General features: G+C 38.7%; 1 protein-coding gene across 1 annotated transcript; it reads left to right on the forward strand.

Annotated features, from left to right (window-relative positions):
* Positions 1-10,619: 10,619 nt before the first annotated feature.
* LOC104891440 (TPR repeat-containing thioredoxin TTL1) lies at positions 10,620-15,966 on the forward strand. Its single transcript, XM_010677136.4, has 7 exons — positions 10,620-12,041; positions 12,941-13,136; positions 13,267-13,451; positions 13,538-13,871; positions 14,496-14,700; positions 14,792-14,898; positions 15,035-15,966. The coding sequence occupies exons 1-7, from the start codon at positions 11,122-11,124 to the stop codon at positions 15,185-15,187; spliced, it is 2,100 nt and encodes a 699-aa protein (XP_010675438.1). The 5' UTR covers positions 10,620-11,121; the 3' UTR covers positions 15,188-15,966.
* Positions 15,967-16,183: the final 217 nt, after the last annotated feature.

Here is a 16,183-nt window from a genome sequence, read left to right on the forward strand (position 1 = left end):
ATACAAGAGCAAGAGCAAGCTCTGGAAGCTGCTCAGGGTCAGAATGAAATCTCAATCCCAGGTAAAGAGAAGAGTGAAGCTGAAGATAGAGTAGGTGGATCTTCATCTCAGAAGGATGATGTTACATGTCAGAAGATAGGAAAGGGACAAGAGAAGACTATTATGCTGGGAATAGGGGTGAAGGAGACAACAGTTGATCAGCAGCAGGGTGTGGAGGTTTCACTTTCTCCCAATGGATAAAATAGGGTTCTGGAACATTAGGGGACTTAACAGCCCAAGTAAACATAATGAGGTTAAAAGGTTTTTAACTCATTATAATATAGGGTTGTTTGGTCTCCTTGAAACAAGGGTTAAGGCTAGGAATTTTTCTAAGGTCTTCCCTAATGTGTGTAAGGAGTGGGCTGTGGTTACTAACTACCAGTTTCATGCTGGTGGGAGGATTTGGTTCATTTGGCTTCCTTCTGTGTTTGTGGTTAATGTTTGTAGTTGCTCTTCTCAGTATATTCACTGTGAAGTGTTGCATAGAGCCTCTGGAGGGGTTTTTGAGGTCACCATGGTGTATGGTGTCAATGAAGTGGAGGTTAGGGAGGAACTATGGAGGGACTTGGTTAGATTGAGCAAGAATGTTAAGGAAGCTTGGGTTGTTATGGGGGATTTCAATAGTGTTTTAAATCTAGAGGAAAGATTGGGATCAGCTGTCACACTGAGAGAGGTGGAACCATTTAGACAATGTATAAGACTTTGTCAAATACAGGATCTGCCTTTTTCAGGGCCTTATTATACATGGTCTAATAAGCAGGAGGGAGAGCAGAGAGTTTTTTCTAAAATTGATAGAGTTCTTGCTAACTCTAGATGGGTAGACAAGTTCAATAATGCTAATGTCATGTTCACTCTTGAAGGTATTTTTTTTTTTTTTTGGCAAATAATAGTTGTATTTAATACCAAAAAAACATGTGCATCAACAGCATTGCACATGAAACAAAGAGTCAGAACATACACCAGGAGAATTATAGCATCAGCTTACTCCTGTCACTATCCATACACCTCGAAGCCACTGTAAAGACTATGTCCCTAAAGACTACTTTTACATCTTTACAATGACCAGTGAAAATTTGGCTATTTCTCTGCCTCCAGATCGCATAAACACATTCAGTAAAGAGCATAACAAACACCTTCCCCTTTTTCTTCCTAGCCTGATTACTCATGCTTGAGATCACCTCCTGCTGATTCGTCCCTACATTTGCAACATTCATTAATCTGCAAATTTGGCTCCAGATTCCATTAGCATAAGTACATGAGAAGAATAAGTGCTGTGCTGTTTCATCTTCATTTTTACATAGGCTACACCTAGGATCACAATTGACTCCCCACTTCCTTACTCTATCCACTGTAGGAAGTCTTTGATGCAGCATCATCCACAAGATGAATTTACTTCTCGGAGTGAACTGGTTGTTACAAATTAATCTCTTCCAACTCACTCTTACAGCAGGATCATTGAGCTTCCTGTAAGCTTTGTTTATGTAGAATTTTTCTCCAGTACTCACCTCACTCCATTCAACTCCATCATTTAAGATTTCTCTAGCCTTTATAATCTTCCTTAGAACCCATGACACCTGATTACTAAGGTTGACTGTATAGATAGTCTGCCTTTTAATATAATAGGAGTGAATCCACTTCACCCACATCTTATCCCTTTTAAACTCTATTGCCCACAGCAGCTTGAGCATAACAGCTTTATTCCAATTAACCATGTTGATAACATTCCATCCCCCTCCACTCTTTGGAAGTTGAATGGTATCCCAAGCAACAGGAGCTTTGTTGGACTCTGCAGTCTTACCAGTCCAAAGGAATCTTCTACAGACCTTCTCTACAGCATGAATGATTGCCTTTGAGAGAGGGAATATATGAGCCCAGTAGTTTTGCATACTACTAAGTATACTCTTTATCAATTGAAGCCTCCCTGCATAAGATAGCAAATTAGCCAACCAAGTTTGAGCCCTGCTAGTGATCCTCTCCACTAAAGGCTTGCATTGAGCTATTGTGAGTTTCTTTGAAGTGAGAGGGATCCCTAGATATCTGAAAGGGAGCTCCCCTACCTGCATTTGTATACTATCAGCTAAATCCTTTGCTGTGTTATCATGAACCCCACAGAAATACACATTACTCTTCTCTTGACTGATAGATAAGCCAGAAGCTTCAGAGAACTTTTGGAAAGCATTAACCATATACTCCAGGGAGCTCCTATCAGCTCTACAAAGCATCAACAAATCATCTGCAAACATCAGATGAGTGATATTCAATCTTTCACACTTTGGATGGAAGTTAAACTCGGGAGAGTTCTTCAATTCATTCAAGCACCTACTTAAATATTCCATACTTAATGCAAACAGAAAAGGGGACACTGGGTCCCCCTGCCTTAGACCTTTTCTAGCTTGAAATGGCTGAGTTGGAATACCATTCACCAGAACACTATAAGATACAGTAGAAACACACTCCATTATCCACCCGGTAAACACAGTAGGGAACCCAAATTCTTTCAGTATTGTTTCCAGATAAGACCACTCTACTGAATCATAGGCTTTCTTAATATCCACTTTCATAATGCATCTAGGAGACATATATTTCCTAGTATACCCTCGAATAAGCTCTGTAGCTAATAGAATATTGTCAGAGATATGCCTCCCTGGGATAAACCCTGATTGAGCTTCATTCACCACCTCTCCAATCACATCTTTCATCCTGTTAGTCAAGATTTTTGAGATAATCTTGTATACTACTGTACAACAAGCAATAGGTCTATATTCTTTAACCTTAGTTGCATTTGGGATCTTGGGAAGCAAAGTAACAGTAGTGCAATTCACAGGTCTATACATTTTACCAGTATCAAAGAACTCATGCACTCCTGCATATACATCATCCTTGATATTACACCAACTTTTTTTGAAAAAGTAGGCATTAAAGCCATCAATCCCAGGGGCCTTATCATTCCCAATTCCAGCAAGGGCTTCATCAATCTCAGTATGTGTAATCACTCTCATTAGTGATTCTTGTGCCTGATTAGACAGACTTGGACCCTCCCTCACAACATTAAGATCCACTCCCTGGAGTCTTGTTGCTCTGTTCCCAACAGCTTCTTATAAAAATCCAAGATTTCCTCTCTTATAGCTCCTACATCCTGAATCATTCTCCCATCATCAGCTACTATCAAATCAATTCTATTCTGACCATGCCTGGCCTTAGTAGCAGTAAAAAACATTTTAGTATTAGCATCTCCCTGCTTTAACCAGTTGAGCCTAGCTTTCTGATGAAGGATACTATCTTCAACATGAGACCAGTAATTCAGGTTCTTCAGCAGACCTTTAACAGAGAGTTGGATCTCAGCATTACTGTCATAATCCCCCTGACTCTGTAGATCAGTTATTTGATTTCTCAGCACATCTACCTTTTCTTGTGCTATTCCTATTTTCTGTTGTTTCATCACCTTCAAATCTCTCTTGACAGCCTTGAGTTTCACCCACACTGATTGAAGTCTAGAACTGCCTTGTATAGAGGACCAGGCATTATCAACAGTTAGTAGAAAATCCTCCTGCTCAGCCATTATATTCATAAATTTAAACGGTCTTCCCCCTTGAACATTGCCAGCCATCAAAGCAAATTTGAGAGGGGAGTGATCTGAAACACCAGGAGCTAGATACTCAACAGCAACTGCAGTATAAAGACTCAACCATGCTTGATTGACAAAAGCTTTGTCAATCCTACTCACAACTCTATCACTTCCCTACACTGCTATTAGACCATGAATAAAAGGCTCCGTACTCCTAGCTTCAATAAGGCTAGATTGAAGTAAGAAATTCTGAAAGTCTTCAGTTTCTGCATCAGTGATCAAATTGCCATTAAGCCTATCATTTGCATTGCAAACAGCATTAAAGTCCCCTATTATTATCATAGGGTCTTGATGTTGAATACAATGAGATAAACCACTCCATAAAGGTCTCCTATCAGCAATTGTGTGTAACCCATAAACAGCAACCAAGGTAATTTGATGATCTTGGTTCTTCAAAGTGCATACCATGAACTGTTCATGCACTTGAGAAACTGTAAGTTGAACCCAACCAGGTCTCCAGCCTATCCATATTCTCCCCCTTGTGGAATGAGAGTAATTGTTAACCCACACCCACTCTTTCCCAAGCTTCTTATGCACCTTGCTTGCATTCTGCTCCCTAACTCTTGTCTCTAACAGCACACACACAGCAATTTTGTGAGTTACCAGAAATTCTTAATCTCTTTTATTTTAAAGGGGTCATTCATCCCCCTAACATTCCAAGAGATGCAATTCATCTAGGACAAATAAGGGTTTGGTCCCTTAGCACCCCCAGCACCAGTAGCTGAGCTTCCTCCACCAGCCTGTAATTCTGACATTCCTGCAGTTCTAGCTACTTGGAAAGCTACTTGTTTACCCTTATCTTTGGTTTTCCTTGTGACCAATTTCCAAGCCCCTTCCTCATCTAACTCCTGTCTCTGAGTAGAAGATATTGGCGTAACCACAGGGGTTACATTAGAAGGATTATTAGGATTACTAGAAGATGAAGGAACCATCTCAGTAACCCTTTCATCCCCAATATCGACCTCTAAGACTGGAATTGGATCATGAAGTTTTTTAGCTTGGTTAACTGGTATCCACTTCTGAGTAATTTTCTTTTTTGTTTGTCTTTTTTCCTCTTCACACACATGCCCTACTTTCTGGCATTTTTTACAAAATGGAGGGAGCCAAGCATAGCTAACTCTTTGTTTAAACACCCTTCCATTGGATCTTCCACATTAATCTCCTCCTTCACTACCCCTGTTACATCCATTTCTATTAATATTCTAGCAAACGAGATCCTCAATTGTTTTGTTGTGCATTCATCAGCATAGATTGGCACACCAAGAGTACTACCAATCCTACTCAACGAATCCATACTCCAGCAGTTCAAAGGTAGATTAGGAAAAGTAACCCATATTGGAATAACTTTGAGAATCTCCTGATTAAAACTGAAATTAGATGTCCACTGTTTTACAATCATGGCTTTCCCAAAAAAGAGGTGAGGTCCTGAAAACAGCACAGCATCCCTATCTTCTACCGTTTCCATTTTCACCACAAAATACCCTTCATCATGTTTAAAAATTCTAGGTTCAACTTTAGGCGCCCACTGGGCTTTACAATAGTTTATCATGGCCATAATACTGGGATTTTGTCCAATGACATATACAATCAGAGCATTTTGCCAGCTTTCTGTAGCTCTATCAACCTCCATTTTATCTAGTTTAGCTACTGTTTCACCATTAACAACCATAGGAGTGACATAGTTGAGACCCATACCTTTCTCAGAGATCTTGCTCTGAGTTACGCTTCTCCAAAAATGCTGACTCTTTTCATTTAAGGTAGCTTCAGAATCCGTCACCTGTACCGGAGTTTTCCCCATCACTGGAACCTCAGCAGTCTTCGGTTTCTCTATTGTTACTGTTCCATTGGTTTCCACAAAATCCGCTCCAATAACTTGCTTATTAATCACACTCTTAGATTTAGATGAGTCCCCGGTCTCCGATGACCCTTCACCGGTGCTGGAGCTCTTCTTTTTCCTCCCCATCCTCCACTTGGCTCATAATAGCACTTCACCTTATCGTGCACCTAGAGAGCATTTAGGAGAAAAACACATCATTTCCCACTCTTGAAGGAATTTCAGATCATTGTGCTGGTGTTTTGAAGCTGGATAGTGCTTTGAGTGTGAAGGCTAGACCTTTCAAATTCTGTAACATGTGGACTATGGATGAATCTTTCTTGAATATAGTGCAACATGGTTGGCAGGAAAGAATTGAAGGTGCTCCCATGTTCAGGGTGGTTAGCAAGTTGAAGAAATTGAAGCAGAGCTTGAGGACTCTACATAAAAATAAATTCTCTCAAATTGAGAATGATGCTGCTATTGCTTTGATAAAACTGCTAGAAGTGCAGAAAGATATCCATAGTGATCCACAAAATGGTGATTTACATAGAAAAGAGGATGAAGCTAGGAGTGTCTATGAAAATTTGAATAAAGCCAAGATGAGCTTTATGAAGCAGAAACTGAAGCAGGATTGGATCAAGGGTGGGGATGAAAATACTAGGTATTTTCATTCATGTTTGAGGAAGAAAAGACTACAGCAGCAGGTGTATAGGATTAAAGATGAATCTGGTACCTGGCATGAAGAGCCTAAGGAGGTTGAGAATGCTTTTTTACAGTATTATCAGAGGCTTTTGGGGTCAGAGAGTGAAGCTTCAGGTCATGTTAGCAGCACTATCATTGCTGAAAGGTCCAAGTGTGGATGATGATATGCAGGAGAGATTGATGAGTCAGTTCAGTAGGGAGGAGGTCAAGCAAGCTCTATTTGAAATTGATGAAAACAAAGCTGCTGGTCCAGATGGGTACTCTAGTGGCTTTTTCAAGAAAGCTTGGGGGCAGGTGGGAGAAGAAGTCACAAATGCTGTGTTGAACTTCTTTCAAACAGGCAAATTGCTGAAGCAGATTAACACTACTACCTTGTGTTTAATCCCTAAGGTTGAGCAACCAGAAGAAGTAAGTCAATTCAGGCCTATAGCCTGCTGTAATGTGCTTTACAAGGTAATCTCAAAGCTATTATGTAGTAGATTGAAGATGGTGCTGCCTAAGCTAGTGAATCAAGTGCAGAGTGCATGTGTTGCTAATAGACAAATAATGCATAACATTCTTATTTGCCAAGATATTCTTAATCATTATAAGAGGAAGAGTCATCCTAGTAGGGTTACAATGAAAATTGATTTGATGAAGGCCTATGACTCAGTAAGTTGGAAGTTCATTGAAGAGTTACTGATGAAGCTCAAATTCCCTGAGCAGTTTAGGAAGTGGATCATCACATGCATTACTACACCAACTTTTTCTCTCAGCATAAATGGTGGTCTTGTTGGTTTCTTCAAAGGAAGGAAAGGGTTGAGGCAGGGAGACCCAATTTCCCCCTTGCTCTTTGTCCTTGTGATGGAATATTTTACTAGGATTTTGCAGAAGGTTGAGAAAAAAGAGACGTTTGGGTTTCACCATAGGTGTAAAGAGTTGAAATTGAACCATCTCATTTTTGCAGATGATTTAATGTTGTTTTGTAAAGGTGACATTCAATCTGTGACATTGATGGTTAGAGCTCTCAAAGCTTTTTCAGATGCTGCTGGGTTAAAGGCAAATCAAAGGAAGTCTGCTATCTACTTTGGTAATGTACAAGAGGAAATTAGAAGCAGGTTACTTCAAGTGACTGGATTTCAAAGGGGGGCTTTTCCTTTCAGATACTTAGGAGTCCTAATCACTTCTAAGAGAATATCCATTTCAGACTGTGATGTTCTCATTGATAGAATGTTGAAGAGAATTCTATGCTGGTCATCTAGACACCTTTCATATGCAGGTAGAGCTACACTTGTTAATGCTGTGCTTCTGAGCATTCACTGCTATTGGGCACAAGTTTTCCTTCTGCCTAAATATGTCATTCAAAGAGTCACTCAAATATGCAGAGCTTACTTATGGGATGGGAAAACCTTCCTTCATAAACCTCCATTAGTGGCTTGGGATTGGGTTTGTAGGCCTAAGAAGTGTGGTGGGATTGGAATCAAGGATTGCATGGTTTGGAATACAACAGCAATAGGAAAGTACATTTGGCAAATAGCTAAGAAGGAAGATACTCTTTGGATCAAATGGATCCATAGTATTTACATTTGTGCAGCTAATTGGTGGGATTATAATCCACCAAGTACAGCAAGTTGGGCCTGGAAGATGATTTGTAGAGTGAAAGAGAAGATGAAACCTGCATATCAGAGCAATTTATGGTTGGGAGATAGAAAAGCATATACCATTCAAGATGGCTATAAGTGGCTCAAAGGAGATATGGAGAAAGTGAGATGGTATCATTGGGTCTGGAACTCAATGAACATCCCTAAGCACTCATTCATAGCCTGGCTTGCTGCATGGGGGAGGCTGAATACCAGAGAAAGACTAAATAAAGCTGCAATTTGTAGAGATACTAGTTGCCTTTTGTGTGATACTGGTATGGATTCTTGTCAGCACCTCTTCTTTAAATGTGAATTCAGTAGTCGCATTTGTAAAGGGGTTATGAATTGGCTGAAAATTTATTATTGTGGGAGTGAGAATATGTATGTGCACTGGAGGAAATGGGGGAGGAAGTTTCAAAGGAAGCATCAACAAACAGTAGCTTATGCTAGCTTGGCAGCAACTGTTTACTACATATGGAAGGCAAGGAATCATGCTCTTTGGAATGAAGCTGTATGGATTCCAGAAGCAACCATCAAGAAGATACAGTGTGATATCATTAGTAGAGTTAAAGCAAGAGTCTGTAATAAGTGGAATGAGGCTGAGTGCCAGTGGATTGAGAGCCTTAAGTCCGAGATTAGCTGATTTTTTCTATGGTCTGGTGTTTGTTTTTGAAGTCTGGTGTCTGTAATTGGTTGTAGTTTTTGCTGCTGGTGTTGTTTTAGGCCTGTAAGGTAGTTACAGTGCCTCTGCTGTTTGTGTGGATGTTCAAGGTGTAGTTGGTGCTTGAATGCTTTGGTAATAATACTCTTACATTGTTACCAAAAAAAAAAAAAAAAATTAGGCAACGATCTAAACCCAATATTATTAAGAGAACGAGCTACTTTTATGGATTAAATGACTAGTTTAATCTATTTACTGACTAGTATAATCTATTTAGTGACTAGTTCAATTTATTCATTAATCACATCCTTTATCCATTAATTGACTAGTTCAAACCATTCAGTAAGAATGCCAATTTATTTTTTGAAATTGTATCGTGTAGTTCGAGATTCAAAAGGAAACAAAGGAATGAGAAGAGAAGGGACGACTAGGTTGGTGCGAGAGCCTATGGATAGTGTTGGGTTATAATGAGATGATATAAACTTGTTTGGAATGTAGGCTTGAATTTGTCTAATTCTAATAATTCGAGGTCAAGAAAATTGTTCTAGTTTATCTTTCTCATGCTGTAGAATTGGATTGGAAAGAAGAACACGTATGTATGAAAGTCGGGTATTATTTTCAAAAATAAAATATAAAGAGTAGAGAGAGATCAAAATCTATAGCAAACCTTCTCTCTTATAAGGCTTAAATGTTATCTTCTAATAAATAAATTTGTATCGATCTCATATAACTGTTCAGGTTAAATACAATAAAAGTAATATTTTGATACCTTGATATTTAATAATCATCCTTAAATTTTACCAATTTAATCTCACATAATAATGATAATATTACTCCAACTACATAATTTATCAACCCCTTATGTGTTGTCCCTGCAATTCCCTTAATTACGCAATAATCCTTCATCCCCATTGTGATTTGCTTTGCATTAGTTGTTCAAGGTGGATGACAAAAACGAGAGTGATAGATTCGTCTCGTGAAGCAACAGGGGCAAATTTAGGATTTTGAATTTGGGGGTCCCAACTAAATCAAGCAAAATCATCTCTATTATATGTAGGAACTCTTAATAACTGTGATGTCCACCTAAATTTCCTAAAATACCCTCTATGTATTTGTTATTCCAAAATAACTAATTAATGAGGGAGTTTCAAGTGAGAATGGGAGGGTTTTTACTATAATTAACTAAAGCGGTCGGTTAGTAAATTTACTTTAAATGATGGGTTAACTAAGTTTTAAATGAATTAAGACCAATAAAAATATTTAGTTAAGTAGGAGGTCACTTGATATAATGTTTTTTTTAGCCTGCCATTAAGTACAAAAAGCCAAAGTAGCAGGTCACTATGTAGAAGTTTTTCAACTATTTTTAAAAAATGCTCTAATGTAATTGCCAGATTTTTTTCCCGTTCAAGTAAAACCTATCACATAGTAAAGGTAACTTTCGGATTTTCAAAACAAAAGAAACATTTACAATATCACCGCAATGTTGCGCACATATCGCGTGCAAAAAATACTAGTAATAACATATAAGAAGTTTAGTTTTAACAATAAGAAAGCCAAACTTTATATTATTTAAATCAAGTATTATATATACCTTCATTATATTGATATTTCAATATTATCTCCATTTCTAGTAAATTCAAAAGATTGACTTTCACACTCATCAACAAACACGACTCTTAGCTTAAATATCTTCATCAATTATCTGTTTCTAAAATTTTGAAGAAGTTGATATAAATTTGGTAAAGGTATATATATAGCAGAGAAAAATCCAAAATTTTACATAGTAAAATTATTTTTAAGCATTTGTAAAATTAATCTTGGTCATACTAAATATAGCAATACGAAGATCTAATATAAAAAAGAGAAAAATGGTGAAAGAGAGAAAAAAAAAAAGAAAAAAGGAAGAAGTAAGCGAAAAGTAAATTAAACAAACAAAAAAACAAAGAAGAAAGAAAAAGAAAAAAAACTGAGGTAGAATTGGTACTACAAGTATTCGAACACGAGAACCAGAATACTCCCCGAAAGGCCGTACGCATATATTACCCCTGGAGCAAAATTAGATTACTAGCGAGGGTATTTTTTATATTTTGTGTAAATTTGCCGAACATTAAAAAAAAAAAAAAGAGAACTAATTTTTTTTTTTTTGGTGGGGCATGGGTGAAGGCAAAGGCGGAGAAGATGGAGATAGAGAAAAGAAGAGGAGAGAGAAAATAAAAAAAATAAAAGTGTGAAATAAATGCTCCTCCATTTCTCTCCTTTCTTCTCTTCCCTTCCCCGGTTCCCCAACCCATTATCTCTCCTCCAATTCTCCTCCTCTTTCTCTCACTACCTCTACCCTGCAACACAACAACAACAACAACAACTACTACAACAACTAAACCTCGATTCCAAACCTCAACCCACAACCTTTTTTTTTTTTACTTCCTTAGTTTAATAACACTCACATTCTTTGCTTTCTTCTTTTTATTTCACGAGATCCCCATCTTTTTTTTTCTTCTCTCTCTAAAACCTTCTTTCATGTCTTCTTCTTCTTACCCACTTCTCCATCTTCTCACTTAACTCTCTCTCTTTCTCTCTCCTCACTCACTCACATTGTTCAAGATTTTTCAGAAATTTAAACTCTGTTTCTTTTGTTATCAAGATTTTCCCAGAAAAAAAGATGGCGAATAATGGTAAACCCATTTCAGAGCTAGGTATAGATACCCTTTCAGATCGACTCAAAGACTCATCTCTTTCATTTACCAGCAACAACAAGCCCGATTTCCGAGAACTCGATCTGGGTTCACCGGTTTCTCCTTTACGAACTCGGACGAGTGCACCCACTCCGAGTTCTCTAACTACTACCACTACAACCACCACTACTACCACAACAACAAGCAGCTCTTCCAGCTCATCCGGGTCATATTCGGGTCGTACAAACCCAAACCCGGTTCCAAAAACCCACTCCGGCGAACTCTCCGGTTCAACAGAGTCAACCCCAAGAACAACCAAACCGGGTCATACCCGGTCCGACTCATGCGGGTCAAGCGGGTCCCACCCGCTTATATACTCAGGAGGTGGTGGATCCACGGTGAACTCGCCGCCGTTGAATGTTCTTCCGACGGGAAATATCTGCCCGGCGGGCAGGACATTGAAGACGGGCATGGGAATGGGAGCTGCCCGGACTGTGTCAAGGTCAGATGTGTTGGGGTTAGGGAGAGGGAATTATGGACATGGGAGTATAATGCGGTCAGGTGGTAGTGTAGCTGGCACTGCCCCTTCCCCTGCCCCTTCCCAGCGGTCAGGAGAATTGCAGGATCCGATGATGATGAAGAAGAAGGTGATGGGGATATCGGATCCAGAGGAGGTAAAGAGGTTAGGGAATGAGCAGTATAAGAAGGGTCATTTTGCTGAGGCATTGACTTTATATGACCGAGCAGTCGAGCTTTCGCCGAATAATCCTGCTTACCGGAGTAACCGGGCCGCTGCATTGACCGGTTTAGGTCGCCTTGCTGAGGCCGTCAGGAATTCTGAGGATGCTGTCAGTTTGGATCCTGCTTATGGAAGGGCTCACCTCAGATTAGCCTCTTTGCTCATTAGGTCACTATTCCTTCTTTATTCCATTCCATTCATTTCATTGATCATCATGGAATTGTTGATTCATTCTTATCAGATCTCAGTTTTTGCCAATTGGATTAATTTTTCTGGTTTAATTTTGATTCATTAGCTGTAAATTTGGTTTATGTGGTGGACAGTGTTGACTATGTTGTCATGCTCATTATTTCGTTTTCAGCATTATGTGGTGGACAATGTGATTGATTAAGTGTATAGATGGTGTTGCCTTGGACATTGCTGAGTTGCCATATACTTCAATAATGTTATGATTTAACAGCCATTAGTGAGTGATTTTAACACTTGTGATTTTCTAATTTCATTTGCTTGGGCCACATATCGATGTGGATTCCACGAATTGTCTGGCCCGTTGAGGTTATTTCTTTCCGCATCGATCTTGAGTTGTCGTTGTCCATGTTTAAGTTAGGCTGCCTTGATTTTTTTATGTTTTAATTATGATGCTTAATGAACTTGGTTGGGTAGCTTGTCACCTGATGATTTGCTGTGGAGCATGTTCCCGAAATTCCTTTCAACGATTCTATATTAGAAAGAAAGGTCCAACTTTTAGGGACACATGTTTATTGTTCACACATTACATAATAATTATCTTGCTTTGAGAAATTGAAATCAATTCTGATGGTGGCAGTTGATAAAAATGATGTCATGGAATCGCTTCTGGGACTTTTTTTGTGTTGTTGATTGCGGTTGCCGCAATTGAATTTAATATCAAACAGTTGTTTACCATTTCGTTTTCTTGTTACTTCTATGTTGCTATGCCTCTACAATGTGATATGGAAGTTGCTATCTTCCACCTTGTGTACCGACCCTAATAATTTGCTTACTATTATATGGTTATTCATTTAGTTTTTGTCTTTGGCTGGTTTTAGGTTAGGACAGGTAGAAGTTGCTAGAAATCACCTATTCTATGCAGGACAGCAGCCTGAGGCAACAGAACTCCACAAGTTACAAGCAGTGGAGAAGCATCTAAGTAAATGTTCTGATTTCCGGAAAATCGGTGACTGGAAAAGCACATTGCGAGAAGCAGATGCTGCAATTGCTGCTGGAGCTGATTATTCTCCTCAGGTGAACTTCTTTTGTTTTTTTTTTCTCTGGCTGTACTGTAGGTTACTGGAATATGATATACTTTATGTCTATGGAAAAGCTCATGATATGCTATTTGGGACTCAAGCTAAGTGATTCGATGAATGTCCAGCTTTTCTCTTGTAGAGCAGAATCCCTTTTAAAGCTCCAGCAACTTGATGATATAGATAGCATCCTATCAAATATACCGAAAGTTGAACCATCTCCGAACTGCTGTTCACAGAGTAAGTTTTTTGGGATGCTTTCTGAGGCTTACCTCTTTTATGTTCGGGCCCAGATCGAGATGGCACTTGGAAGGTGAGTAGAGGAAGTCTTAATTATCAGGAGCGAAAGATTTAGAAGTTTTGTTGGGGAAGTGAGAAAAGATGATGGATATCTTGCAGGTTTGAGAATGCAGTTACTTGTGCTGAGAAGGCTGGGAAGACTGATCCTAGGAACTTTGAAGTTGCAAAACTGCTAAACAATGTGAGGCTAGTGGCTAGAGCTCGTGCACGTGGAAATGATCTCTTTAAGTCTGAAAGGTATACAGAAGCTTGTTCAGCTTATGGAGAAGGCTTGAAGCTTGATCCTTCCAACTCAGTTCTTTATTGCAATAGAGCTGCCTGTTGGTTCAAGCTTGGTATGTGGGAGAAGTCTATTGAAGATTGTAACTTTGCTCTTCGCATCCACCCAAATTATACAAAGGCCCTTCTTCGAAGGGCTGCTTCAAACAGCAAGGTATAAGGCCTCTAATCTTTCTCACTCTTCTAGTTTTTTCCTTAAAATGGGGAAAGAGTAAGTCAATCTGTAAGGTAACCCTTACTTTGTTTGGATAGCCATCATGGAGGGATAGGTAGGGGAGGATAAGAGAGGAAACTAAGTGCGAGGAAGTTAAGATTAAACTTTTATTTCCTTCCAAATCTTTACAACAATGGACGGATATGGTTTATTAAGAGGGAAAAGAGATTGAATCCGTCTAATTCCATTCAATTCTTCCCTTCTCTAAAGTTATATCCAAACCAGGGAAAATTACTCTTTTCTTTTCCTTTATGTTCCTCCCCATTCCCTCCAATTCCATAGGCTGTTTTCCCAATTAATCTTGAATTGTTGAAAAATCTCTAAATAACCTTGGAACTGCTGAAATCTCACTCGAATTAACTGATAATGTTTTTTTGTTAGCTGAAATATAACGAATTGACAAATGAGGTTGGGTTGGGAGAAATTAAGCGGTTCAGAATTATTGGAAAATCTAAATAGTTACGGGGTTATTGTGGGAAAACGCTCTAAACTTGGGGTTTCCTTCTATAACGTGCCAAATAAAAATTATGCATGTTTGAACCTTTTGTTTGCTGTTGATTGTAGCTTGAACAATGGGGTGAAGCTGTTAGAGATTATGAAGTTTTGAGGAAACAACTACCGCATGATAATGAAGTTGCTGAATCTTTATTCCATACTCAAGTTGCATTGAAGAAATCGCGTGGTGAGGAGGTTTTCAACATGAAATTTGGTGGTGATGTAGAAGAAATTACAGGCCTTGAGCAATTTAGAGCTACGATATCTTCGCCAGGTGTTGTTTAATGTTAAATTTCCTATATAAAAATGATATTCTATGTTGTACAATTTTTGATTTGATCTAACATTGAACTTTTGGGCTGTAGGTGTCTCTGTAGTTCATTTTGAAATTTCCTCAAACCCACAATGTAAGCGCATATCCTCTTTCTTGGATACGCTGTGTGGTCGATACCCTTCCATCAATTTCCTCAAGGTCAGTAGTCGTTCACATTTGTTTTCCCTGATTCTTGTCTTCAGATGATGGCTTCTTTGGTCCCTTACCTTGTCTGAAAACAGAACAATGTTGAAAAATCTCTCATGCTATATTATTTTGTTTCTTATAACTAAAGGTCAATGTTGAGGAGAGCGCAGATGTAGCTAACGCTGAAAATGTGAGAATCGTACCGACATTCAAGATTTACAAGAATGGTAGTCGGGTGAAGGAGATTGTAAACCCAACAAGTGAAGTGTTGGAAGCTTCGGTGAAACACTATAGTTTTTAACACACACACAACTACTTTTATCTCTGTAAGTTTACTCAGAAAATCTCTTGTTGCTGCAATGAACCCTAGCGATCCAACCCAATTCCCTCCGTCCACCACTTATTGGTCAAACTCCTTCCACATACAAATTCAATCTTTTGCCCATCCAACATGTGAGGATTACTGCTAGTTCACCTGTGACATAAAAACCCGAGCTGCACAATAATCCCAAATTAGGAACCAATGCCAGAAGAACCAGGAGAGATAGCTTAGAACCGCCTCCTCCCTTTTCCTCGCTCTTTTGCACCTTATAAATTTATTCATTCATTGTCCACCGTGCTCTCTGGTTCCACCTTCATCTGCCCATATTGCCTTTATTTCAAAAAATTATTTTTTGGAGGGAGCTACTTTTCTTTTCATTTTCACTTAGCCAGCATCATTCTTGTAAAACTCCGACCCTCGCCTAAAATCTCTGTTTGATGGATGTGTGTATACCTTGGTTAGTGCAGTCGCAAAGAAGAGAGGAGACAGAATAGAGGTGGCTGGCCGGTAGCCGGTAGGAAAGAGGGATTCTGTACATGTATATATGTTAATGATATATACAAAAAAAAATACGATTTCGAAGCGACGATGACGGAGATTGGATGTCTGGTGGGTAATTTAATGGGTTAGTGAATAGAAGGATGAATATGAATCAAATGAATGTTTATTTTGATATTTTTTTTTTTTATTTTGTTACTTTTGTTCAACCATTTCCAATTATTTCATCAATAAAATCCCCCCCTCCTCCCCTTCCAATTTTTCCCTCCCTGAAAAATTCAATGACTTGAAAGCTGCTGCTTTTAATTTTTGATCTTTGACTCATAATCATAGTACGATGATAAATCCTTTTTATTATTTATTATTTATTAGGCAAAAGCTATATGCAGCCCTAAGGGCTGTATATAAGGAGCTAAAAATGGAAATAAGTTGCATTAATTGATCATTTATTACATCGGTTGATGCAAAATTTTTCCA

This window comes from Beta vulgaris, chromosome 4, assembly GCF_026745355.1.
Source record: "Beta vulgaris subsp. vulgaris cultivar EL10 chromosome 4, EL10.2, whole genome shotgun sequence".
NCBI lineage: Eukaryota > Viridiplantae > Streptophyta > Magnoliopsida > Caryophyllales > Amaranthaceae > Beta > Beta vulgaris.